At 35.2% G+C, this 27,305-nt stretch overlaps 1 protein-coding gene across 11 annotated transcripts in view; it reads right to left on the minus strand.

Moving 5' to 3' along the window:
• Window positions 1-27,305, minus strand: part of TTBK2 (tau tubulin kinase 2) — an 86,691-nt gene that overhangs the window by 13,930 nt on the left and 45,456 nt on the right. For 7 of the 11 annotated variants that reach the window (XM_040701914.2, XM_040701915.2, XM_004941660.5 and 4 more), the window contains 8 exons: window positions 23,776-23,841; window positions 23,144-23,236; window positions 22,037-22,162; window positions 18,945-19,102; window positions 17,680-17,896; window positions 15,988-16,199; window positions 14,069-14,672; window positions 9,884-10,132 (listed from right to left, as the gene is read on the minus strand). In XM_040701914.2, coding sequence (XP_040557848.1) covers window positions 9,884-10,132; window positions 14,069-14,672; window positions 15,988-16,199; window positions 17,680-17,896; window positions 18,945-19,102; window positions 22,037-22,162; window positions 23,144-23,236; window positions 23,776-23,841 — 1,725 coding nt within the window. The remainder of the gene's footprint in view (window positions 1-9,883; window positions 10,133-14,068; window positions 14,673-15,987; window positions 16,200-17,679; window positions 17,897-18,944; window positions 19,103-22,036; window positions 22,163-23,143; window positions 23,237-23,775; window positions 23,842-27,305) is intronic. The other 4 variants (XM_040701916.2, XM_046942647.1, XM_421164.8 and 1 more) reach the window with 1 other exon arrangement.

Below are 27,305 nucleotides of genomic sequence, written 5' to 3' on the forward strand. Positions count from 1 at the left end.
AGTAGTCTGAGAAGGGCTGATCATCAGGTGTGCAACGTACACCAGTTTAAATGGTGGTTATTTAGACTAATTCAGGGACAAATAAATCTAAAGATTGTCTGATACATATCAAGTTACAAAACAAATAATGCATGGCCTAGTATGCAAAACTAAAACTGACATCATCATTAAGTTATTTTTGTACTGTATTTTCTTCTGCCACAAACTACAATCTCACCCTAAAAGATTTCTGTGGCTAATTACATCAATTTTTCACAACACTGAACCTGAGGAACAAAGATTATAACGTGGTGTGAGCACTGAATCTAAGAAGAAAATGATGTTCTGTATATTGTCTCAGTCCTTTTCAGTAATCTGCTGTATCATATGCCTTCTTTTAAAGAATAGAATTGTGACAATCAGGTAGATAACGTTATAAACTCATCACACCCAGTACACTGGAAGTCAGTATTTAAAATCTCTTCTCCGCAATTTTCTTCTTAGATGCAATGTTCCTTTTATTCTGAAAAAACTCTCCTTTTATTCTGGCATACTTAAATGAAATTAGCACCACCACAGCCTTGAATCCTTTAGTCTTCCCTAAATGATTTCTTAATTTCATTCTGTTTTCTGAGGCAGTACATTAGACTGCATTTTCTTCAAGAAGCTTTACAATATACTGAGTGGAAATGTTAAGAAGGAAAATGAACAAAGCAAGAACAACAAATATCTCTTAGACATCCTTTATGACATCCAAGATGCTTTCCTCCCTTTAAACTTTTGACAGGCTGCAACAGCAAGTAATAAGCTTAGATCAAATCCCCTGTGAATGTATACAGCAAATTGAAGAGGAATGAAATAATGGTTTTTGGTTGATAAAGCTGCTAAGTCTGAAAGATCTAAAGGTGTAAATATTGATTACTGTAAAATACTAGCAGGTAGGGATCTAACCTTGCTGCAGCAGCTTCTTCCCTCCACTCATCAGTTTAATCTTCAGAACTTCTTTCCTACCTTAGATAAGTTCATGTATCTATGAGATCAAACTTCACGTGTCTTTTCTCTTTTCCCTTCTCCTTTTCATCCATTTTTGGCTCTACAGCCTGGAAGCAATATGATCAATGTTAGTACAAGCCTGTAGCTTCTGCAATACCAACCAGTCTCCTTGAATCCTTCCAATTCACCAGCTTCCTCTTACTTCATAATTCTTTCCCTGTTGCTTGATTTCTCTTCCACAGCTACATACAAAGAAAATGCAACTGCAATTTGTATGAAAGGATAAAGGAAATGCTAATGTCCTGTAGTTTACAGCTACTGTTGTTCTCACAGGAATGAACCACTGCTATGCTTACATATTCTCTAGGTAACTTACCAGCTGACTGTTCAGAATAGCCCTCCTCAAAATTCTCTGTATCTATTGTTATCATTCCTTCTGACTTTTCAGACTGTAATCTTTTCTATCCCTTACATTCCCTTCCCAGATTAATGTCACAGCAAGGAAGAAGCTGAACAAAATTAGTTCAAGATTTACTAAACTACATCGTCTGTTTTTATTATAGGCTAACACGCTGATGAACAGGACAAATATATGACTGTAGCTCATGGTGTTATGGAGCATAAGCCCAAAGATGACTCGAAGTCTTGATACTGAATCCATTCTGACATATATACGGTACTGCAAGCACTGCATTCATTTGAACAAACTGGCAGTCCTCAGGATATTACACCATTGGTAAAATTCACATACAACGTGCTCTAGTCTTAAACTGGAGAAAAAGAACATATGAAGCTACTCTCCACAGCACTTAAATTATATTCTTTCTACCGTTCTATAATGCTATCTTTTGCATCAACCTTTTGTGGAGGATGCAAGAAATCGGAAGATAAAGAAATAGAGATGCAGAATTAGAAAGGCACAAGACAACTGTGTTTTCATATGCTCTAAGGTGATGTTTATCTTTTGAGGATAGAGAACACACAGTGTGTACAGTCTTTATTTAAGTGCATCTATTATTCAGGGCCTAATTCCAATATTCTTTAAATATCTCCCTTTTTCAGTTATTCCTATACCACTTAACAGGTAAAGGAAGATGTTCTTTATCCTAACAAAAACCCCTATACTTGCATATCCACAGGGCTAATACTGACTGCTCTAAAAGAAGTATCTTTAATAGCTTTCAGACAATGATTGTCATTGTCATAAGGGGTTAACTAGTTTGGTAATTCTGCGACCAAAACAAGTACTCATTTAATTTCTAACTTTCATACAACGTGTACATCAATTAAAGAATATTCTTCAAACTTACTTACATTATATAGAACTGCTGGAATTGTTGGAGAACTGGTAAGCAGCTGCAATTCCAGATAATTATTTTATAGCTCTCATACAACACTCCTGTCACATATACTGCAATTAAAAATGGGCTAGTATCATAACACTGTTCTTCAGTTTCACAGAGGAAGTCTTTTTCTAACAAAGCATGAGTTTGCCTTAACACGCAGTTCAGAGATGTAAAAACACAGCAACTGATATCACACTTATCTCATGCTTTCATTTCTGTCTTCACAGAAACCAAATTCCTACTTTATCATGGTTATTTTCTCATGCTGTAAAACATGTAGAGATCAGAAACCACTCAAGAAGCATGGCCACTTCATGATATTTTCCTGTGGAAAGTCGGAAACTACAGATTTCATGAGGACTGTGACTTATGTGTCAAAGCTAGTGAATACATATCGCTCTAAGGAACACAATTCAATCAGCATTTCTAAATCCAGATTTTACTACATATCTCACCACCTTCAGTAGGATGGAAATTAGATCGCCATGATCATGCCCAAGCATACTTAGATATCCTGCTTTTTCAGTTAAGAAACAGAACAAAACACTACAAATTGGAGAGATTCCTCCTGATAACAGAGGATTGCACTGTAGCATTTATTTTCAATTACTGGTGCAGATATTTGACATATAAAATGCACTTAAAATATTTAAAATCTAGCTTAGTTTCAGCATCAAGCTATCAGAACACATTAGAATGTATTTTTTCTAACTTTAGAATAATTTTTTTCTACTTTTGAATGATCTTTCTGCAGCTAAGTTCTACATTAATGTCTGTCCCTATAGAGAAAATACCTGCAGCTTTCAGAAACAATAAAACCGGAGACTAACACCTCCTCAGGAAAAAAAAAAAAAACCACCTGACGTTATACATTGTTATTAAGAGTCAGTACTCATTTTATTGCTCTCTCTCTTTTGTTTGTTTGTTTTTAAACACAGCAGTCTTTTGTCATGAAAATGGGACATACACAGAGACTATTGATCACATAAAAATATTTCTCTGCATAACAGCAATGGAGTCCAGCCACTGCTGTTCAGATAAATTCTGAATATTCCCCTCCAGATATCACTTTCAACAAAGAGTCATCGTGAAATATCATATAATTCATACATAAGATCTACCTTTATTTCAGTGTGCAGATTTTAAGTATCTGTACTTCTGATTTTCATACCTGATTCCTATGAACCAATATATAATTTTAGATTACTGCTATGCTGTATTTGTGCTTCAGTTTTGCTGCTTGCATTATATTTTTTATTTTTGTAAAGGCAAAAGTATCATTCAGATTCAAACAGCAACATTCAAAAAAACAAAAACTAACACACAACCAACAACAAGAAACAAAATTCAGTCTCCCTTCTGATTTTTCAGTGAGACAGTGAATCCACCCATGTGTGTTGTCATAAATTAAATCCAGTTCTGTCCAATTATAAAATTGGCACTGTATTTGCACACATTGCCCAAAGTTTGTGTTACGCTTGCAAGGGAAACAAGCCATGAATATTACACTTTCCATTGGGAAATCAAATACATCAGAAGAATTTATGAAACCCCAACTGTGCAAATATGATTTTAATATGAATTGTAATTTATGCAGTCATAAAAGTACTGTACACACAAAATTTCATTTTAGAATTTGAAACCTAGAGAAACATTTTTTCAAATCTCTCCTCATAATAGTTAAGATCTGTTTGAAAGCATTATGGGTTTCTCATGTCCACAGTGCTTCACCATCAGTAGTAGTTATAACTCATATAAAGAACATGCTGCTTTCAGTTTGCTTATAAGCGTGCTTTATAGATATTCTTTACAGGAAGCAGACCCAGAGATAGCAGTGCTAAGGTTTTTTCTCTTTTCTTCCAATATTTTAATGTATACTCTTCTTCTCCATATGCAAAGTGTTACAGCCGCACAGTGTGCAGACAAAGATTTAATCAGAACCCAGCTTATCTTCTAAAAACAAAATCCCTTAAACATTTGGCAGTCTTATGTTACCTAGCTTTGCCTCCGTGCACAGGTGTGATGACAAATATAAAGCACAGCTCCATGTAGTAGTCACAACACAGCTGATTTCACTCAAGCACTCAGATGATCTACAGGCGACATGTTGCCGGTAAGAAATTCAAAAGTCACTTAGTAGTGTGAAGTCAGTATAATTGATTCTGTTTTGGTTTCAAGCACAGTAACAGTAAGATGAGATACGGCAATAAGGCAGCATCACTTTAACCAACCTGAGAACTTTTTACGTAGATCATATTCTGTGTTTATAAACTGCTTAGAGCAACTATAAGTAATGTAAGTAATAAGTAAACACATCTACTTGTGCTAGAAATTTTAATAATTATTTGAAATTGAACCACTTCTCAAAAATTATACAGTGATGATTTAGAAACACGAGAGACCTCTTTCTACCTGTCCTAATTTATATAAGGATATATATAAGTTTATATATTATCCTTTTCTAAAAAGTTGTCTTTCTTTTTTTCCATATAAAAAAAACCTATCTAATCAGAAGAAAATGCTAAGATACTAGTAAATCCACAAACTTCAAGAAGGATTTTTTTTTTCCTCTGTCAATCTATTTGGACTATATTTTAATTATAACAGTCCATTTTTTGACACCAGAGTTGATCAGTTCACTGGGAAACTGCACCGGCCATTGAGCCTTCCTGAAGCATCTTTTACTATCTTTTATTATCCTTTGTTAAGGAAATTTTAATGCTGGAAAAAATTTACCAAAGAACATCTGTTTGGAATGAGATTACCTTGGCATTTAAAAAAATATATAACAAGAAGTGATCTTTTCAAGGATCACGGACAAGAATAGATTAACAACGTGGTTATGAATTTTGAGAAGTAGTGTCAATTCCACAAAACAAATGTTGAAAAAAACAGTAACTTTTAATATTTTTTCTTAAATCTATTTTCTTCTTCTTTTATTTTTTGTCCATGCTTCAATGCACGTGCTAACAATCAGTTATGTGGATGCTTTTATTAAGGCTAATTTATTGCTCTCTCCTTCACTTTTATGCCACTGCTGCCAGAGAAACCTGCAGAAGTGAAATGGCCAAGAGGATCTTGTCAATAAAAATTGATTTGCTCTCTGCAGGTGGCACACTATTTGAAAAAAAAAATTAACAGGTTCATTCTGACTGCTTTTTTTCTTCCACTGATTACTTCTTAATTTGCAGCTTGGAAAGCTTCACTTGAAAGAACAGCTAACCATACACACACCTCTTCTTAATTCTTCCTTACACCACAGGTTGATGGGAAAAAAAGGATGCCTAAATAATTTCCCTCCTTCAGACAGAAAGTCCCGCTAAGCTCAGTAGGCAGCATTTAGATTTCAACATGTCAAGCAATTGCCTCTGCCACATGGACACCAGAAACAAATACAGAACTTTTACACATTTGCATTCAGAGGAAGGACTGTAGATGAAAACTGTTCAAAGAAAATTAGACATTTGAAATCCAATTGCTTAAAAGAACAGCAGTAATTTGTGGGTTTTGAGTGCACCTTTGGGACATCATTTTTTCCTTCTGAAATATTTCCTAATATTCCCTCATATTCTGAATACATGCTTTTGTATGAAAAAAATCACATACTCCAGAGAAACTGACTGACAAAGAAAACAATGGCACTATAGTTAGTAATTATATGCTGACTGCCCCTCAAAGTACTAACAGTAAAAGCTGAAAACAGAATTCTGGATCTGACCTTGCCTTTGAACCTGATCATAAGCATTATCTAATAACTACTTGCACTGAAGATCAGTGACAGTTGTAACACCACAGCAAATGATGATTGGGGAAAATACTCAATAAAGTTTACATCAGGATAGGGTAGGGTATATGACAGCTCTCTAGATCCTGAAAGCAGAACACTGGTTGCTACATACAACTTTAATGGTGGCAACATTGAAAAGCAGACTCACTGAGCAAATAAAAGCCTTTCCCTCCTCTTCATTCTAGGACACATTTATTTGATAATGTAGTATGTCTTGAAACAAATACTAAAGTGGACTTTTTGACAAATATATCTATTACTGATATTTCTAATGGACAGGTAAAATGCCAAACTAACACTTTATCTAGTTGAGATCTAATTCAATCCTAAAGTGAATGGCAACTATAAGACCACTAAGAAATTAAAAATCATTTTCAAGAATGAGGCAACAAGAGGAGCAGTTTGGTTTTTTTGTTTGTTTCTTTCTAAGTATGAAAGGCATTATTAAATGTGGACGTAAGTGTAAACATTCATCTCTTGCTATTGCAGACTTTTGAATCCTGACAAAATTAGTTCATGAAAAACAGTAAAACTTTACATTTATGTGCATCCCTGACTCATACAGAGACAAAATAAAATAAAATAAAATGACAACTATATAAGGGACATACATACTTCCTCTAAATATTCCTTGAACATGACAACAAGTCTTACCTTCTTATTCCACAGGCCCCTGAATTCCAGGGAGATGCTTAAAAAAGGTAAACTTTCCAACACAGATCAGTGTATTATTTCTCATCTTGGATATGAATATGTACACAAGGGCTTGCATTTCCACAGCATTTTGTGTGGGAAGATTTCAAAGTACTTTGTAACTAACAATATAACTACATGCCTATAACACAGTTTTTAAAACATCGCAGTAAGGTAGCTTATTGGGAAAAATAAGACCTATGAGAAAATAAATGTCAAAGTGCTAACCAATTCCAACTGCTTTACACATGAGACACAGGTTACCATTCCCTAAAAGAATGAACAGCCATAAAATCATTAATTTAAAATTAGCCCTGTTTGTACATGTCTCATTAGGCACATAAAAAAAAATGAATAAGCATCAGAATGGCATACAAATATGGAATCTACATTCATTAAAGGCTGAATTCTAGAATAATTATAAATTGGCTGCTGTACAATAGAAGACTGCCACAGCCAGAAAACATTTTCATGTTCTTATTGAAGGACTAGAACTGAGAAGCCATAGAAATTAAAAAAAAAAAAAAAATCCAAGGTCACTGATTTTGATTGTTTCTCAAGACATAGTTTCACTTTTAGCAGGATGCCTACCTAAGCTATCTTTTCATACACAGCTCCGGCCAGTTATTACTACACTCCCAACTCCTTTACCATGATCTTCATTCACGACCCTATGCACTTTTCTAACGAGCCATGTTCAGATAAGCTACCAGGCTTAAAAAAAAAAAAAAACATAGAAATTAATGTTACATTTCATGGAGATTTGCTGTGCAATTTTATACTCCATACAAAAAAAAGGATGGTTAGCAGCACTGTGACCTCACTCTTCAGATTCAAGTATCGTCAAAGAATTCATTCTGTCTTTTGTCAGCTTTAATGCTGCAAGTTGAATAACTAAGGAGAGAAGAAGAAAAATACTCCAATTCTCCTCCATCATATACGTATGGCAAGAGAGGAGTTACCCTTACCCAAGAAATTTTTCTTTCTTTCTTTCTTTCTTTCTTTTTAAATAAAGGTACACCTACATTCTATAACACTCACTGATCTAGTGAATGAGGAATATACATAAATTTCATTACCCACATCTATCTGATGTCAAACCAAAGGAGGTTGCAATACAGTTCCTGAACCCTCACTCATGAGCAATCAGGAAAGAAAACCCCTTTTTGCCTGATTTCAGGAACAAATGTATCACTATTTACTTTTTAATATGTGAAACTAAATTCAACAGTGAAGATCTCTGAACTCTGCAATTCATTAGATATGAATGCTGAACTAAATAGCAAGCAGCGGTAAATACATGAAAATATACTCAGTACCAAATATTTATACAGAATAATACATAATAGTATTAAAATATTTTTTTGTATTTAATTGGATAAAAGCTTCAGGTTACTAACATGCATATTCATCTTTCATGCTGCTGGAGTTTCCAACTTGCTAAGTACCTAACATCACTGAGATGTAAAAAAGAAGAGGATCTGTAAAATTATTTCAGTTCTTCAGTGAGCCATAAAGTACATACAGCTTTCATTGTTGAAATAAACTGAAGATTCACGTGCTTGTAGCTTTCACAGCAAATGAAACTCTGGAAATGATGCTCTCAGTAAAGCCAGGAATGTCAAAAATCAAGGAAAAGGAACAAAGCAGTAATGGACTTACCAGGTAAGAAGAGAGAGAAGGCTGAGAATCCTGCATACAATCTTTGTCCCTTCCCTTTTTCACACTGCTCAGTAGCAGCACCTGGCACAATACCTATTCTTTTTTCACATGACAAGAGTATAACACTACAGAGCCACTTTTAATATTGCAGCTGTTGGGTACTAAGGAAGCCAGAGAAGATTCTGTACGAAAACCTACTTTGAGTATTGTGAGGAGCTTGGTAATTACAACTGCAATACATTCTGATTGAAAAATTTAAATTGCAGATGTACAGGAAAAAAAATACCCATTCATTTCATATCCTGGGATACAAACTAACACCAAAGCTTAATTTTTATGAATTAATTTCTCCAAAGTCCTTTTCCCTAGTAAATACTCACCTCTGTTATCACTCACCACTTATCCTACTGAAGTTTGAAAAAACCTAATGATGATGGTTAACTTTTAAAATCAATACTTCTGTGCACACTTCATGGAGAAAAATAAATCTTTCACACAGTTAAAGCTATACTGAAAAATAAGTTGGAAATAAATGGCAACATAAAATATAATCCTGATGAAATATTAATGGTAAAATGATGATGATATGTTACGGCCTTATGCATTAATGCCATGCCATACTGCTTTATCAGTCAATGCAAGCTGATGCTGCTTAGCAAATTTTAACATTTTGTTAATAATTTTGTTAATAGTATACAAATTACGCTAAACTTTAATTTGATTTCAAGTCTTCTTCATTTTCATAATGTAAATAAATTGGGAATACAAAATTATGAAAATTCTGCCTTCTCTAATGACATTTCCATTAGGTATTAACCCAGCAGTTCTCATCTTTGCTGTATATATTGTAAGCAGTAGAACAATTCCTGAATTGTTCAGGAATTAGAACTTTGTAGAATGAAGTAGAACTTTCACCACATCCTATTCCCTCACGTAAAAATAATTTACAATAGTACAAATTTTAATATGAGTTCCCAATTCAAAATCTACCAGCTACTGATGATAGATTATAGGAACATTTTAAAATTAAACAAACAAACCAAAAAAAAGATTTTAATTTCTGTTTTGAAAGAAAAAAATATATATTTCTTAGATTTATTAATCCTACCTTTTCCAAGAGAAAATCCCTCTGTGGATGGGAATCTATCTTCCAGAAATATTTCATGCTCCAGATCACAGTAACCTGTGATCTACAGTAACCAATTCTAAATGGGATTACATATATCTTTGTAAGAGAACTTCTGACTCAATTCCTTAATGAGATTCTCTTATTTCATCTTATCTTCCAAAATATTTTGTAAGATGTTGTGCGTAGCAGTATGTCTAGCATATGCACCTAGTACCAAACTCTGCAGAGCAACTAAAAAACTTTGCAGATGACTGCTATAACGCAGTCATTGCTATGAAGACAAGACTTATTCACCTGCCGAAGTTGTGCTTTTGAGATGCGAATGACAGGGGGAAACTTGTTGCCACAGGGAATGACAGGAAGCTGCCTACGACCAGTTGAGCGGGAAGAAGAGGAGTGGCTCTCAGCTGATTGACTCCTTGGTAAACCAGCCTCTTTCAGAGGGTCCGGGTGGATGGACAGATAGGCTATAGGGCTCATGGTGCGGAGGATGGGACTTGAAATTCTTGGAGTGGAGAAATGCAGCATATGGGATGAGTTGAGCTGTGAGAACATGGCAGGGAAAAAATAAGGTTCAGAAATCAATACTGTAGTAATTTGTGTTTCTGTCCGGCATATATGCATTTTCTTAGAAGACTGCATTGCAAACTCCCTCACATGGTAAAAGCAAATAATGTAGGAGTTTTTGTTGTTGTTTTAAGTCTAATTACCGTATTTTCCATCAATTTTTAAAAATCTAACATCCAACTCAGAAGCAAGCATCCTTTCTCCTGCTGACTCTTGCCATTCAGTCAGTAAGAACCCAGGGCACATTTAATGAACTAACACAGTGTGTTCCAAGGACGCCACGTAGAGAGGCTGGCTGATTGTTGGCTGGTCCTCACAAATGCTCAGCATATCCATTCAACAGTGTTGTTTTGTATGATAACTATAATTTTAGCATACACACCCATTGCATGCTTTACAAACATGACTGTATAACTATGGCTATAACAGTGAATATTAAGAACCATAGCTGAGGGAATAAATCAGTAAGATTAGCACTGAACAATTTCGGCAAAATTTCCCAAGCACAGAATTGAATTTGCAGGATACACTGGCCTGGAGAATCCATCAACATCTGTTTCATCTTGTATCATATCAAGCAAACATTTAGAAAAGAGCAAAAACAACAGGAATGGTATAGTCAAAGTGTTCCAAAGTAATAATTTTAAAGAAAGTACATTTTCAATTTGGTTAACAATAATTCTAATAAACCTATAGATTTGATGCACAATTCTGAAGCCAACTGATCCTTTCCAAGGCCTTTCCTTGTGCTGAATATGTGGTGACATCTAAATATCTGTCAGTGAGATTACTGTTTATGGCTTACATGGTTTTGTTCCAGTTATATATGGACAAAACCATGAACAGTAGAGATATGGAAACTTTTTTTTTTTTTTTGCAAGCTATACAAACATGATTTTCCACTTCCTGTTGTGATATTTGCAATTCTAACCTGTATTCCTTGGAAACAGAGTGCACATGTCAGCATTTCGGTTTCCAAGGAAAAGGTATTTCCACTTGCGTCAGTCCTAAAGCTTCAGTTCCCTTACTACATATCTATCTTTCAACTGAAGGAAAAAAAAAAATTTCCAGTGTCTCATAAAAACAGAAACTGAGAATCCAAAGCTCATGAACACAGAACTAAGAACCCTCCAATAAATGTAAGTTTAAGAGCAGTTTTATTGATACAACATAACTTGATGTATAGAATGCTAATTTCAGTGATATTTCTAAGTAATAAAAATAATCGGATTCCCAGAGTCAAACAACTTCTATAACCATGCATATATATTAGGTACTAGGTTGCCAAGAAAATGTGACCAGAGTTAACTGTTGTCTAATTTTAACTGAAGTTGAAACAGACATTAGCTGATAAATATTGGATTACTTTAACACCATTGTTCTTTTTTTTTTTTTTTTTTTTTTTGCTGAAAGAACTGCTTAACAAATATCCTATGTTGCAAACAGTTTTGTGCATCCACCATATGGAGGTCATTGCAATTCAATACAAAGACAGTAAATTAATGAGGCCATTGTTCAACAACACAGCAAGTTCAGCATTAAACTCTTAGAACCAGAGAAAGAAGAAGAAGAAAAAGCAATAGGATGCAAAGTGCTGCTCCAATATAAATTTCTGAATATTCTATATCACTTCCAATCCTTTCGACAAATTAACACCAGCAGATGTTACTGTAAATCAGGTACTGCCTGTCCTGCTGAAGCTAAACTCTACATAAAGCCAACATGAAATCATACAGTCAGCAAATACATACCAGCATGCTATGAGTAATTCAACAGAAATTGACTGCGTGCCCAAGCCAGATCAAACTGGTTTTTACTGGGTAATCTGTTCTGTATGACTGCAAAACCATGTCTGATAACAAGAAAATTACCTCTTTACATACATGTATTTCCACAAATGATAGCATAATTTACTGTAGCTTTTTAAGCCTAAAGCTTGCTAATCACCAAACCAATAACTTACATATTTTTTCTCTTATTCTTTGAGCACTGATGCTGTGTGTAACTGGTAAGAAATGATATTATCACCAACTACAAAAAAATAACGTATACACACGATATCCTGAAAAGCAATTACCTGCAAATGGAAGGGCTACAGATCAGCTATTTCTTTCCCTCAGGAGAAAATAAAACTGGGGGGCGGGGGAATTAGAAACCTTCAATTTCCTATACAGAAACATCCTTGCTACTACTTAAAAACATCTAGTTCATTCACTTACTGTAACCTTAAAGTAAGTGCTTGCATATTTAAAAAAAATGCTATCTGAATTCTCAAACTCCCAGAATAAGCTTGAAGACCATAAGTCATCATACCTTCTCCTAAGTGATAATGTGATAAGGTCACTAGAAATCCATATGGGAGGTATATAAAAAAACATGATAATTATGAAGACTGCCATTCTATGGTTTCAAGCCATTTGAGATGAGTAATCTCTTCAGAAATTATGCTAAGATACTGTACTACTGAAATTTCAACATCTACCTTTAACCCCTTTTAGTAACGCTTCTTCTAAGTCATTTGATATATAATCCCAAACTTACATTCCTGGATCCAATCTCTTAGTAACAGATTCAACATAACTAAAATTAGCAGAAGAGTAAAATATGACCCTTTGTTCATTATTTGTACTTGTTGTCAGGAAGAAACTATCTAGATAAAACTACTAAACAAAAACATTTGAATCTAATTAAGGTTGTTATTGTTTCATAAATACAGCATCAACTTCACTATTAAAATTACACAAAGTCTTTGAAAGCATTTTTATTATTGGAATCATATTATCTTGAGCATTTCACATCGGTGTCATGTAACTGTACTCTGCTCCCCAGTTTGATTTTTTGGTCCAGTGTACAATAGGAAGCATGCGCTAAGCCAAATCATACAGTGTAAGATACATAAATTTCTTTGGGCCATAACAGGCTTTACTAAGGGGTTGTGGTATTTGTCACCGTTATCTTTGTATAAGTTCAAAGGAGACTCTCTTATCTCAATATTATGGCTTTGGCAGCAGTTGTACACAATGAGAGGTAATAAAACCAACCAGCAGGCAGAGTACAGCCTCTTCAGGCTATTGCCTTCTTCCATAATTGTGTCTCTTGCTTTGCACTGCACTGGCAGTAGCAAGTATAGCCCTAAGAGATAAATGGTGGACAGATAAGTTTGTGGTAAAGAAAAAAAAAAATGATGACATTATAGAAAAAATACAGCATCAACATGATATTTACCTTGAGCTACCAGTTTTAGTCAACTTTAATTTACTGCCGTAGGTGATGTCAGATTAAGGAGATTACTCTATTTAGGAAAGGTAAGATTAGTTGAACCACAAAACTGCTTTAAAAAAATAATCCATATCACCTTTCAAACGTTGCATAACAAATATTTTGAAGATTAGGGTAGTATGTTTCAAATAGCATGTCATGCTGCCTCCACACAGATGCACATAAGTACAGATCCTTGAGTATAGTCTTTCACATAACTTGGCTAACTTGTAGAACAGGCATTTTTTCTAGAGGTTTCAAGTACCATTTCCAACTTACCTTTGCAACAAAGACTGTAGGACAGTATTTTACACATTCATTGTGAATTTATGTTTTTGTATGACAAATATAATATCAACTTAAATGTGTAGCTCCCATTGATTAAAAACCTCTGCATAAATAGATTCTTAATATGTTTTAATTGAGGCAAATTCCATGGATCATACCTGCAGAACAGTTATCCAAGTCCATGGAAGAAAGGAAATACTCATATAACAAAGCATGGAACACTACCCCTCAAGAATCAATTCCCATTTCTAATATAACTATGAATTTCTGCTACACTGTAATAATTGACTTACTGCTTTTTCATTTATTATCTCCTCACATAATTCTGAACAAAGAGAGGTTTAATAAAACAAGTGTTTTTCTTACCGGAGTGAGTGCTCCTTCTGCTTGAGCTTCCATAGGACTTGTAGGGGTGGCTGCAAGGAGCTGTCCAGCAGCTCCTGTCAGAAGTTCTAATTTGTCTGTAAGCTGCTCAGAAGAAGCAGGATGACTTTCCATGGCTAGAAGAAACTCCACCCCTGAGGTTTGATTCTTGGCATGGACACTGTTTCCTGCCCAACCTCCCTGTCTGGGCTGCTCTTCTGGAGGGGACTCCTCTAGAACTTGTAGTACCTCTGGCTCTTCATCTGAGGGACTTCCAGTCGTTTTGTGCCCTAAAACTTCATTTGTCCTGAAATCCTGCAAGTCCCGTTCCTTATCTATTATCACCCATTCCTTAGAATCGATCTCCTGCCTGCTGGAGCTTAAGTTGACAGCTACAAATCCATTGCCAACAACACCATCAACTTGTTCTGGAGAACCAGCTGACACAGGTTTTGAAGCATCTGGAAGATATTCTTCATCATAGTGCCAAACATGGTCCATGCGGGAAGTCACAGGAGCAGGAATAAGTGATTTCTGAGGAAGAGGAGGAACAGCAGCAACTGCAGTCTCTGCTGCAGCATTCAAGTCTTTCTGCCTCTTCTCCAAACTTAAGAAAAGAAATTAATATTTGAATTAGTTACTAATGATGTAAGCTACATTTGATAGCTTTTCAGTTGATGAAAACAAGATTTATGTAAAAGATTGTTGCCATATTTTAGAAAAAAATATAGTGAAAGAGCCACAACTTGAAGCAATTCCATAACTTAAGCCAAAGGAAAGAGACACAAATATAACGAACAAAACAATTATTTCACTGTGATGTTTATTATCCACTTCTTCAAAAAATAACTCTATTGGCAAGTAAAAACGGTTGGATGGCCTTAGAAATTTGCACACATATCAAGGCCTGAGAGAATGCCTGAGAGAATGGCAGAGAGAATCATGAGTGATTGACAGCTCAGTGTTCTGATTTCCATCTGATTTAAGCTATGCTGCAAAGAATCCAAGTGGAACAGAATAAACAGAATTCTCCAACATCAGTTAGAAGATGCTTTCGAAATCAATGTGTCTGTTTTTTTGGATTGATTCCCTATTTATGTTTTACTTAGCTTGCTTCAAACAAATTCAAATTCCTAATCGTCAGTGGTGTATTAGAAGGATTTTGCCACTGCCAACATATCATCTGTCCTCTACATATCATCTGTCCTCTACTCTACCCACCTCAGTCACTGCCTCTCAGACAGATCACAATGCATCTTTCTTTATTTTCATTTATTTTTTCCTATGTAAGGGCAAATTGATTTAATCAGCTCTAATATAGCTTTCCTTTCTCTGCCTTCAAATTCCATTTTAAGGCCTTTGTTTTCTAACAGTTTTGTGTTTTTTTTTATTTTAGTATAACCAAATCTGCTACATGCAAATAGACTTCTAACTTGACTTTGTTCAAAAAAAAGAAAAAGAAAAAACCCTCAGCTTCTTGTAAGCTGTCCTCATCTCCTAGCAACCAGTCCCACGTTAGCTCTACTGAGCACCTGACGTCATCATTCTTATTTCAGATGAGTTGTAATGACTGTCAAATGTCAAAACCATTCCAGTGAAGAAAAGTTAATAAACATCACCGTGAAATAAAAGATTTTTTTCTAAAAAACAAACTTAGCTCTATACTAGAATTAATCTTTTCTTCTTTGTCATTTCTTTTTTAAATAAAGACTAGGTAAAGTCGCAACATCAATAAGTTGAGCAATGTTATGAACATATTTAATATTGTTTGCTGTAGCTTGCATAAGCACAACTCAGCAAACGTTTAGAATTTTCACAAAGCGCTGCAAATTGACAGAGTAATAGTAAAGAGATTATACTGTCTTAGCAACACATTCTGTAAAAATCTAAGCATAAAAATAAAATAGAAATAATTTATTTACCAGTTCTCAAGAAATTTATCGGTGTCTGGCTTTGACTCCAACGTCAGACGCTTCTCAAGTTCAAAGCTGTGAATTGAACGTAGCTTTCGAACCAGTGGGACATCTCTGTCCAGCTGAGTAGTCTCTGAGCGGACACGAACTGGAGAACCTAGACTTGGTGCATTAAGCATTCCATTCACAGGTCCATGGCTGTTTTCCTCTTCTGTAGCAGCCTGAGCAAACAGTAAAAACATAACACACTATGAATGGCAAAGTAGAGGAAGGCACAGAATTGTATGGTGAATACCATCCAGAATTTTATCCATTGATAAACCGATTTGTATTTGGAATGTTCCTTAAGCTCACAACACATTTAAGATAGTTTAGAAATGCTTTTCAGCATGTACCCACAACAGCCAAAAAAGGTCTAGTAATATACCAGTAGTAATGCAATAGTTCTGGGCAGGTCTAAAGACAAGTCTAAACAAAAAACAAACAGTAATATATTAACATTGATTTTTCACACTCATCTCTAACATTTTCCTCACTAGTAGTTTAAAACCAGTCACTTAGAAGCATCTTCAGTCTGCTTCAGAGCCAACAGTTCTTATTACAGAAAAGTTAGTTTCCAAGCTGACTTTATGATCCTCAACCAAGAACTATATTTTAGTTCAACTGCATTCCATCTTGTATACTAGCTGGACACAACTTGAAGCATGATTACCCTTAATTTCAACAGGTGCAACTAACAAAAATTGTATATGTTTAAATCAGAGCAATTGGCTTTCTCCCTCTTTGGTAAAAATAAAGAATAATAAAAACAAACAAAAAATCCAATAAATTCAGCAACTCTGAAAATAGGCACCATGTCTTATGGTCTACCATAACACATCATCTTCTAGAAACAAGAAGCAAAAGCCTGAAAACTAGACATCTATCTACAGAACATTTCAATAACACATGCCTATTGAGCTGTTTAAAACATTTTTATATCAAGAAAAAGAGCTATATTTCGTGAACACGAAGTCTAGTGATTGTGTCCGAAAACATGAAATGCTGTGATTGCGAACAAGGAAGATGGGAACCACTTCTGAGAGACCATATGTCAAACTTAAGAAACTTTCTCTCCAAAAGATTAGCCCATTAATCTCTTTGCATCAGTAGAAAGGTACCATATCTTATGGAAACAAAAAACTCCACATGGATTAAAAGAACACCACCAATCATGCTTAATCTTAATTTGTCATTTGAAAAATAATAAATAATGCTAAAACATTTTTTGTATTTTCTGTATCTAAACTCTACTCATGCAAAATACAGAAAATCTGCTTTGGTTTCACACACTGAGCAAGAATAGAAATGATGTCTGAAGAACATGAATATGATGATCACATTAAGAAATTACATCAACAACATTATTGAGCTATGTCACTCTCATAGTAAACTACATTCTCAGAATAAGTTAGAAAGAGTCTCAAGTTTAAAGTTATCAGCAAATTACTCATCATAAAGACCATAAAAGCCCAAAAGCTTGTCTACTTTTTCTAGTATATAGATTGGTCTAATAAAACATGTAAACTCTACCCTAAAGTCTTGTTTTCTTAGATCACTCTGAGTAATTCATACTAGCATGACTTTATTACTAACGATATTCGACTGCGTACCATGAGGACAAGCTGTTTGTAAATCTTCAAAATACAGATTTGCAAATACCTTACAAATCCCTAGTTTTATTTTGTTTCTGTTTGCATCCATTTCTTCCCAAACATCTTTTTCCTGAGAACGCTGATGCCCAGGGGACCCAGGCAGCTTCTCTGGTGAGACACCAACTGGAATACCATTCTCTCCATCGCTGAGCTGTTCATCAGGAAATACTTCATCTGTGTTTTCTCGCAGCAAATCTCCTGGGATAGGAGTGGCATTGGCAATTCTACAAAAGTAGAAAAAATATTGGAAAAGTGAGAAGACTAAATTATGTGAAAAACACTTAAAAGCTGCTTCTTGAACATTTTCAAAGTAATTTCTGAAGAAAAAATGTTAGAGATATCTATTACAGAGCACTGGATAAATACTATTTCCTTCCATCACTGGATTAAAATCCTATATAAATACAGTACAGTTGGTAAAGGCTGTTTTTGGTTGTTTTGTTGTTGTTGTTTGTTTTTGTTTTTCAAATGGAATTCAAAAGTTGCTTAGTATCTGCATATAACAATTCACAGTAACTAGAATAACATTCTCCTCTTGGTACTTTCTGGAATAGGAATGGACTATAAAGTCCTTCATATTGTTTGTACTCCTGAAATCAACAAGGATCACTGATTGATAAATAAACCAGAATGTTCTGACAGAATAGTAATGTCTTACTTTTTATACTGCACAGAAATACACTGAACAAATGCTACTATGTAAAATGTGGTAAACCAGAATTATCGTCTCTGAAAGTACAGTCAGGTGACTTCAATGACTAGTCCTGATGGAAGACAAACACTAACAAGTGCCATTTACTATATTCTAATCTTTTTACTTCTTTCTTCCAGTATCTATTTTAATAAATAGGAGAGCTATGTTTGGACTAGTAGTTCAAAAACAGTTTGACAAATTTGACTGTTCAAAGAATAATGAAAGTAACTGTAAAGTTTGAAAATATCTTACATATGCACATAATTCACATGTATAAAAGCAATAAACTCCTTCTCAAACTAGTATCATTTTAACCATAGCCGAGTCAATAGTTACTCTATAGGTTCTAATCAAATATTGTGCTGGTTTATTTTTTTAGTGTGTGTTTAAAAACCACGCCTGGTGCAATCCATGTGTTTATTTAGCTAGAACAGCTTTATTTAACACAGCATAAAGATAAGAATTTCAGCTTTTTACTAATAAACTATCAATATAAGTTTTATCTCTTCTCAGATTTAATAATTGTTTCCATTCCATCAGAATTAATTTCAGCGACCATACACAATGTGCATACATACCCAATTGCAGCTGGAGTAAGACGAGTGTGTAACTGAGGTGTGGTTGAAGTTGTCGTTGTTGTCAGAGAGCCATCAGTTCCACTTTTCTCCCAGTCAAAAGGATCACTTTCAATAACTCCAAAGGTTTTCATGCTGTTATCAAACACAGACATGAGAAGCTAAAAATGAAGGAAAAAGTTAATTAGCTTCATTTTTGTCAGAGATCAAGCAATTTAGAAATATCACCAAAAAATAATTTAGCATACTCCTTCTTCACGATTCTGAGTGACAATTTTCCAAGAACATATATTTATCATTTTTGCAATGTTTCAAATGTAAGATATGCAAACTTCTGTTTTACATTAAAAACAAATAAGCAAGAAAAGACAACCAAGTCCTCTCTGTGTTTCTAGCAGAAAAGAGGCAAAAAAGCCAGAAATGTACACATAGGCATGACTAAGTCACTGCAGAATAGGAGCCACAGCTTCCCAAGAGATAAGGATGAAAGAATATATTCAGCAAGATCATTAAACGCTAGGGAATTAATCAGGAGTACATACAAAGAATACCAATTCACTAATTCATATACTTCTTTTATTTAATACCATGCATCATTTATATTATCCAATGCTGACATCCATACCACAGAAAAGCCACATGGAGAAGCTTTCCTCTGTGATTTTATGCTATGAAAATTCACCTGGGCCAATTTGTGTCCATGGGAGAGAAAGAAATTACATCTGCTTTCCTCTTGCTTTGGAAAACTTTTGTCTCATTCCAGTAACTGCTGGGAAGGCTGTGTCCATATCATATCATCTCTTGCTTCAAAACATTTTGACAAATTATACTTTTTTCCTAAAAGCTAGAACTCTGGTTTTCATTCTTTCTTCCGATCAAGGCTGCTGGAAATTTTGCTGTCTCCTGTAAAAATACCTACTGTTTCTAACTTAAAATGGATGGGAAGTTTGGATCATTTTTCTTGCACAAAATGCATTCATTTTACCCTTACTCTTAAGAGCTCTCAAAATGCTATTGATCTCTGTCAATCCAAAAATCCCTACTGAACTGCACAAAGCCATAATTCACTCTGTCCCATTCACACTCTCCTTTATTCTATTCTTCCTGTACCTTCATCACTCTCTCTCAAATTTAGACATCATTCTCCTTTAAATCTTTTCTATAATTTCTGCTATAATGCAAAAACAAATGCTGTTTTTCAACATACTAGCATAAAGCACTTATTTTTTTGAGTTTTATTTTTTGTTGAAATATGGGTCAACAGTGAGTGACTAAAAGTACACCACTGTATCAACAATCCAGAGCTGCCTATCTCAGCAAGCAATACTCTCCTCCAACAAGGATAAATGACTAGTTAGTTTTCCAGTGATCTCCGTAGGCAACACTTCAGTGTGGGGGGAAAAAAAAGCATGGATTCATGTCATGATACAGCTGTATGTATAAAGGGTGCTGAGCTCAAGATTTCTGAAAATTGCCTGAGTGATTATCACTATAAAACAATCTCATCAATTTAACCTAAAGAGCACTCAGTGGAGCCTAGAATATGAGCATAGCATCCGAACCTAACAGATTACTGACTGCAAAGCAACTGACGGTTATTTTTAGAAACCTAACCGCCTTACAGTTCAAAGACATTATTTTTTTCCCCCCATTTTGGAACTGTATCCATAGTCACTAGAAGCACAGAAAAGTCTGAGGTGGAGGGGACCCTCACAGAGCACCGATTCCAACTCCTGGCTCCACACAGGACCTCTAGAATTAAAACCATATTTCTCAGAGCATTCTCCAAATGCTTCTTGAATTCTGGCAGGCCTGGTGCTGGGACCGCTGCCCCAGCCAGCCTGTGCCAGGGCCCAACCACCCTCCAGTGAAGAACTTTCTCCTAGCACCCAACCTGACACTGCTCTGACACAGCTCCATGTCATTCCCCCTCAGGTTCTGCTGCTGTCACCAGAGAGCAGAGCTCAGCACTGCCCATCTGCTCCCTGTAAGGAGCTATAAACCACAAGGCCTCCCTCAGCCTCCTCTGGTCTGGGCTGCACTAAGGGACATCAGCCATTCCTCTCATGTCTTACCTTCTCAACCCTCACCATCTTTGTAACCCTCCTTTGGATGCTCTCTAATAGTTTTATGCTCTTCTTACATTGTGGCACCCAAAACTGCACACAGTGCTTGAAGCGGGGCCACACCAGTGCAGAACAGAACAGTACTGGGCCTGATGCACCCCACGGTACAGTTGGCCCTTTTGGTTGCCAGGGCACACTGATGACTCCTGTCCAAATTGCCATCAATCAGAACACCCACATCCCTTTCCAAGGGGCTGCTCTCCAGTCTCTCCTCCACAAATTTGTACATACAGCCAGGGTTGCCCTGTCCCAGGGCAGAATTCTGCAGGTGCAGAATACAGCACTTGCACTTGAACTTAATATGGCGTGTTATTGCCCAGCCCTCTAATTAATCAAGATCTCTCTGCAGGGCCTCTCTGTCCTTGAGGAGGTCAACAGCTCCTCTCAATTTAGTGTTGTCCACAAATTTAGTATACCTTCAAGACCTGTATCCAAGTCACCATTGAAAACATTAAAGGGAACAGGCCCTAAAATGGAGCCTCTCCACAGCCCACTAGTGCCTGACCAACAGCCTGATGTAATCCATTTACTCCAATCACCTAAACTTGACCAGTCAGCCAATTCCTCACCGACCACATAATGTCATGTCTGGACAGATGCTGGACAGTTTGTCCAGAAGGATATTGTGAGAAACAGAAAACTTAGTTGAAATCCACAACTGGCTTCCTACAACTGTGTTGGTAACCTTATGTACCAACAACATAAATGTTGGTAACCTTGTCATAAAAGATTAAGTTGGTTAAGCAGGACTTTTCCCTCATGAACTCATCATGGCTACAACCAATGATTGCATTGCCTTTCAGATGTTTTTCAGTAACTCCCAGAATAAACTTCTCCATAATTTTGCCAGGCACTGAAGTGAGACTGCCACACTCAAGACTAGACAATGAAACCAAGGGAAACTGAAGATGCACCTGCATAAAATTCTGCTATTTAAAATCAGAGATTCAAAGCATTAAAAATGTTTACCTGGTAATCAGGTTTTGTAAAGTAATCTAAATTAGAAATGTGATCCAGAAAGATGTTGAATTCTTGAGGAAGGTGTTTCAACATAAGTCTGTGCTCATACCTCTCTTTAATGGATCCCACTTGCTCCTAGGAGCAAACAACACAAAAAAACGTTAGCATACCTTTGCTCTCTGCTACACACCCACACTGCCATCCCTACAGCCATTCAAAACGCTACTAACCAGAAAGACAGGTGTGTTACACTGATTAGTACTGAGGAAGGCAGTTCTTAATCAGATAGCAAGATAAGAGATTGCTATCAGTACATACTCAAAAATACATATTAACTTCAAATTGAATATGAAAAGCAGTTCACTTTTCTTCTGTGCTTGAATGTTGCCTGATATCATTAGACATTTCAATCCTTCTAAAGAGCCTGCTTTAAAGATTAAAATATCTTGTTGTACCACCTGAAGGCCAATCACTTTCTGGTGATCATTTGGTCATTGCAGCACATCGTACAAGATTAGTAAATCCTAGTAAGATGAGCAAATCAAAACCAAAAGAAGCTATCTATACAGCACACTATTATCTACTAACACATGAACTACAGAAGTAACCTAGTTTCAGTATAATTTCAGGAGAAACTGAAAAAAGTAATAGTAATAGACTAATTAAATAGCATTGTTTCTTGGAGTATCTCACCTAAGATATGTGCCAAAAGAGTACTGCCTACTAATGGATTAATTTTTGTTCATCAGCAAGTAAGAAATGCCCACTTCACAAATAATCAAATTAGATTAAAAAATGCTCAATGTTCAAAAGGTGAAATAAAAAAATTATCCATGCGAGAATAGGAGTACAAATTCAGTGGTATGTATAGACTTACTTTTGTTTTTTGAAATATTTTCAAACTAGAAGTAACAGCACACTTTCCCACTAAATCAGTTCATAAGGTTTTGTTGCATTTTAAACCATGATATTAGGAAAAAGAATACTAGAAAACACTCGAAAGAATAATGTTTAAAATAACAAAGCAGTGATTCTTTGTGGAATCTTTATCATGGCATTTGCTTGCAATTCAGAACTAATTTTACTCATGCTCTTTGGTTTAGCTTCCACATTTACCTTATCTTTTATTTTTCTCCAAGGTAGTTGCCCAACCACAAACTCCACCAACATGTAAAACAGGGACCAGAGATCATCATGTCGACCCATTTCCTATGAAAAAGAATTACTCTAACGCATCTTACAAACACATGTAAGACAAAAGAAAAGATAGATTCTTCACTGTTGAATTTACATTACTATACATAAAAATTCATATAATCAACACTGCAAAGTTGTTAAAATAGATTGGTTTAATTATAAGTAGAAACAGACAATTTTATTTCCATAAAAGATGCAGATAAAACTTGAAGTGTTGTTAATATTACACAGTATCTACGCTAGAAGAGCTTCTACATTAGAACAGCTGTTTAATAGTAAGAAAACATACTGAGATTATGTATTTTATAGAACTCAGTTTTATAAAATTTGCAATATAACTAAGCAAAGATAATCCTTAATAGCACTACTATTTTTACAGAAACCTTTTTACTCTCAATTACTGTAAATTACATCATCTTTTCCACAAGAATAGATGTATATAGTTCTACAAGACAAATGTACCTATATCAGGATACAAAACAAAATCAATAGCAAATGCATTTCTGCTTTCAGCTATGTCAGATGGATATGATACAGTTTCAGATACTCACTCTGTTTCTATGAGCATTGATTGATGCATATCGTACTGTTCCCCGAAAACCAGCAACAGCTCGTGGCTATTAAAGAATAAAAATAAAAAAAGATTCTGTCAGAAAAAAAAGCCCTTTGAATAGTTAAATATGCAACTATCAAGTGGGTATGGAGCCACAAGAAATAGTATTTTAAGACTGTTTTATTTCAATATGCTGTGTTATCTGCAAATTATCAGTGGAAATCTACATGGGCATCAGAAAGCAACACATCATAGTTTCTTAAATCATACATTTGTCAGTTTTTGTTCTCCAGATGCATCGTGTCCTGTTTAGCTCACGCATTAAAAAAAAATCCACATGACAGAAATATTTCTCTTCTTCTTCTTCAATAATGAAATATCTCCAGGTATTAAACAGTAGAAGTCTGAGTCTCAAAATTTTGACAGAATCTAAAACGTAACAATTACTTCCAGTTTGCTCAAATGCACCAATATATACATGGCACAAGTAGGTACTTATCAAAGCATACAAACATTTTCCCAAGTTATTGGCTGAATCAGCAAGCCAATAAATTTTGAGAAATTCCAAGAGAAAGTACAGCCACAAGTGCATCTCCCAGCCACAGCATGGAAACCTGAGGCTGAACAATAAACAGCAAGGGTTTCACAACTGTCACTAATTAAAAATACTTTCACTATTTATATAGACATATATATGTTTATATACACACATATATATATGACACTATAAAAATACTGTCACTAATTAAAAATAAAAAATACAGTTTTTCTTCTCTCACACTGTAGGTACTGTATGGACACACTTAAGTCAACTGCTCTTTTATAACTACAGAATCTATTTTGCCAGCCTTCCGTCCTTTGTGTAAAATGTTACAAAGAGAACTATGTAAATGATAATAATGCATGTTTAAAACAATTTAAAAATTACAAAGTAGACTTATTACTTTGCCTAAGCCAGATATGCAATCCATTCTACCCCTCTTGACCAATCATTCTGTGTACACTAGAGAGAACTGCTGGAACTGCAAAGTTTGCTTTCCTTTGTACTCCTTACTTCCCAATCAGTCATTCTTTTTGTCTCTTACAACACAGTGTGAGACACTTAAGAACTATGACAATTCTTAAGATAATACAAAATTCTGCACAATACGTAGCAAAATCTAGATATACACACAAAGATAATCACAATACAAAATCAATGCCCTATTAATAAAATATCAGTAATACTGAGAGCTATCATTTAAGTATATCAGGAGCTGCCATTATTGTCAGTAACCCTATCAATAAAATCCTGCATAATCCTGCAGCAAGGTCTTTTAAAGTCACTTAACAGCTCATATAATCAATGTCTGTTACAGTGGTACAATGAGAAATGAATTAGTGTTAGTTAAAGTGGAAAGTATTTTCTAGGACATTTATAATATGACCAGGATCTCAGACAATACTCTACATTTAGATTATCTTAGATTTTTCACCCTCTCATAAAGATTAAATAATGCTTAGAACACATTTTCTGTTCAGGAGGGCAGACAATTGAGTTACTGTCTTCAATCATCGCATCCACCCTGAATATTACCCAGAAACAAAGCACAACACTAGCTGCAGGAACTTCATAACACCACACAGTAATAAACAGAACAGCTCTAAATGTTCTGTAGTACTGCCAAATTTCAGAAGAAAATAAAGTCCTTTATTAAAAAAATTATTTCTCCTTCCCGATAGTGCTTAGGACCAGAAATTATCCAAATGAGAACAATACAGCAGCATTGCCAAGTCAATCGGAATACATTTCCAAAATGTTTGATCAACAGCAAATCTTCAGAAGGACACTGAGAATATAACTTTAGAACACCAGAAATTCAGTAAACCCCAAGAGGATTAAAATTTCAGAAGATTAAACCATACACATACTATTTTCAACCTCTGGCAAGAATGTTAAAAAGAAAGGACTATATTCACTTTTACCAAGTTAATTCTATCATTCTTCTTCTTCTTCTAAGAATAATGAAAAATATGAAAACTAGGATGGAGTGAGGATTTATTCTTAGAATATCAAGTAGACAAAAAAGTTGTTAATGAGTAGAAAAAAATCAGTTGCTTGATAACGGGGAAAAAAAAGAAAGCAGAGTAAGAAAAGGCATACAGAATCTAAATTACTCCATTCAGTTTGCTGAAATTAACTTTTTCCAGCACTATCCTGGGGAGAAAAGTCCAATGGAAATATTTCATTGTGCATTAAGTCTATTACTTCTGAATGTTGAACTCACTGCCATTCTTAAATATACCTATGAAATTATTTGTCCTAGGAAGAGGGGGAGTTCCAGTGCTTTCTAATATCTCAGGATCACCTATGAGGGAAAAGAATGCATGATAACTCTTTCTATTTACTAGTTTGTGAAATGAATTCTGAGTTCTTTCCTTCATCAAGGATATCTAAATCCCTTCCCAACCTGAAGACCTACCCATAGACCTGATTTAAAAAAAAAAAAATGTAACACAGTTACAAATCCAAGACACATTTAAATACTTTTTAGTAATGCAATTGACCACTATTTAGGAGTGGTATTACAATGCCATTCAACAATAAATTAATTATACTGTGCCATTTACACAAATTATGGGTCTGGTAGCCCAAAGCCTGTTTGCTCAATTCACAAGAAAATTTATAGACTTCTAAGCATCTGCAAAACTTCTCAAACTGCTTCAGAGCTCCTCATGCATCTTATGTTTCATGTAGAAAAAGGGAAGCATTAGAGGCAATAATAGTAACTTCCTGAATGATTCACTGCGTTTTTCAAATATAGTGACCTCTCTGCTACTACTCGTGACAATTTGTTTTTTTCCCCAGAGTTCATCTGCCAAAAACTGAAAAATAATATCCTTGTAGAGCCAACTTTATAGTCATGTCTTTCAGATCCTGTGTCTAAAAAACCTGCTACCAAAGCAAAGGAAAATTTCCTTGTTGAGGGGAAAACAATAACAATAAACAAACAAACAAAAAGAAGAAAAAAAGAAGTTGGTGGTGTTTTTATCATTGAATATTTGGAGCATGTAGCTGCAGAATGCATTTGCAGTAAAGATATGGTGAATTTCATGTCTGAGTGCATCTGTTAATTTCACTAACATCCTTGATTAAATGGATCACATTATGTTCCTTCCAAACAAATTAAATTATTAGCTCTCTTTTGGGGGGAGGGGGTTGTTGTTTTTTTTTTGCCCACTCGTTCCCTCCCTTCCCCCCCCCCCCCCCCCAGCCCTCCCCTTGAAATTTAGTGGGTTTTAGTGGTTTTTTTTTTTTTAACTCTACTTTTTCATGTAACATCAGTTTTCCCTGGACGTAGCTCTGTCCTGGAAACATGAGAAAATATCTCAGATAAAACTACATGAAGGAAATTAGGAGTTACTAGAAAAGGGAGCTACTGCCTCTAAGCACAATTGTTTGCAGATTCATGAGGGACACTAAGCTTACAAACCTGTCCACATCTGCTGGTTCTTTGGTGGGTCAACAGAGGAAGCAAATCATGCTCT

This window comes from Gallus gallus, chromosome 5 (genome assembly GCF_016699485.2).
Source record: "Gallus gallus isolate bGalGal1 chromosome 5, bGalGal1.mat.broiler.GRCg7b, whole genome shotgun sequence".
NCBI lineage: Eukaryota > Metazoa > Chordata > Aves > Galliformes > Phasianidae > Gallus > Gallus gallus.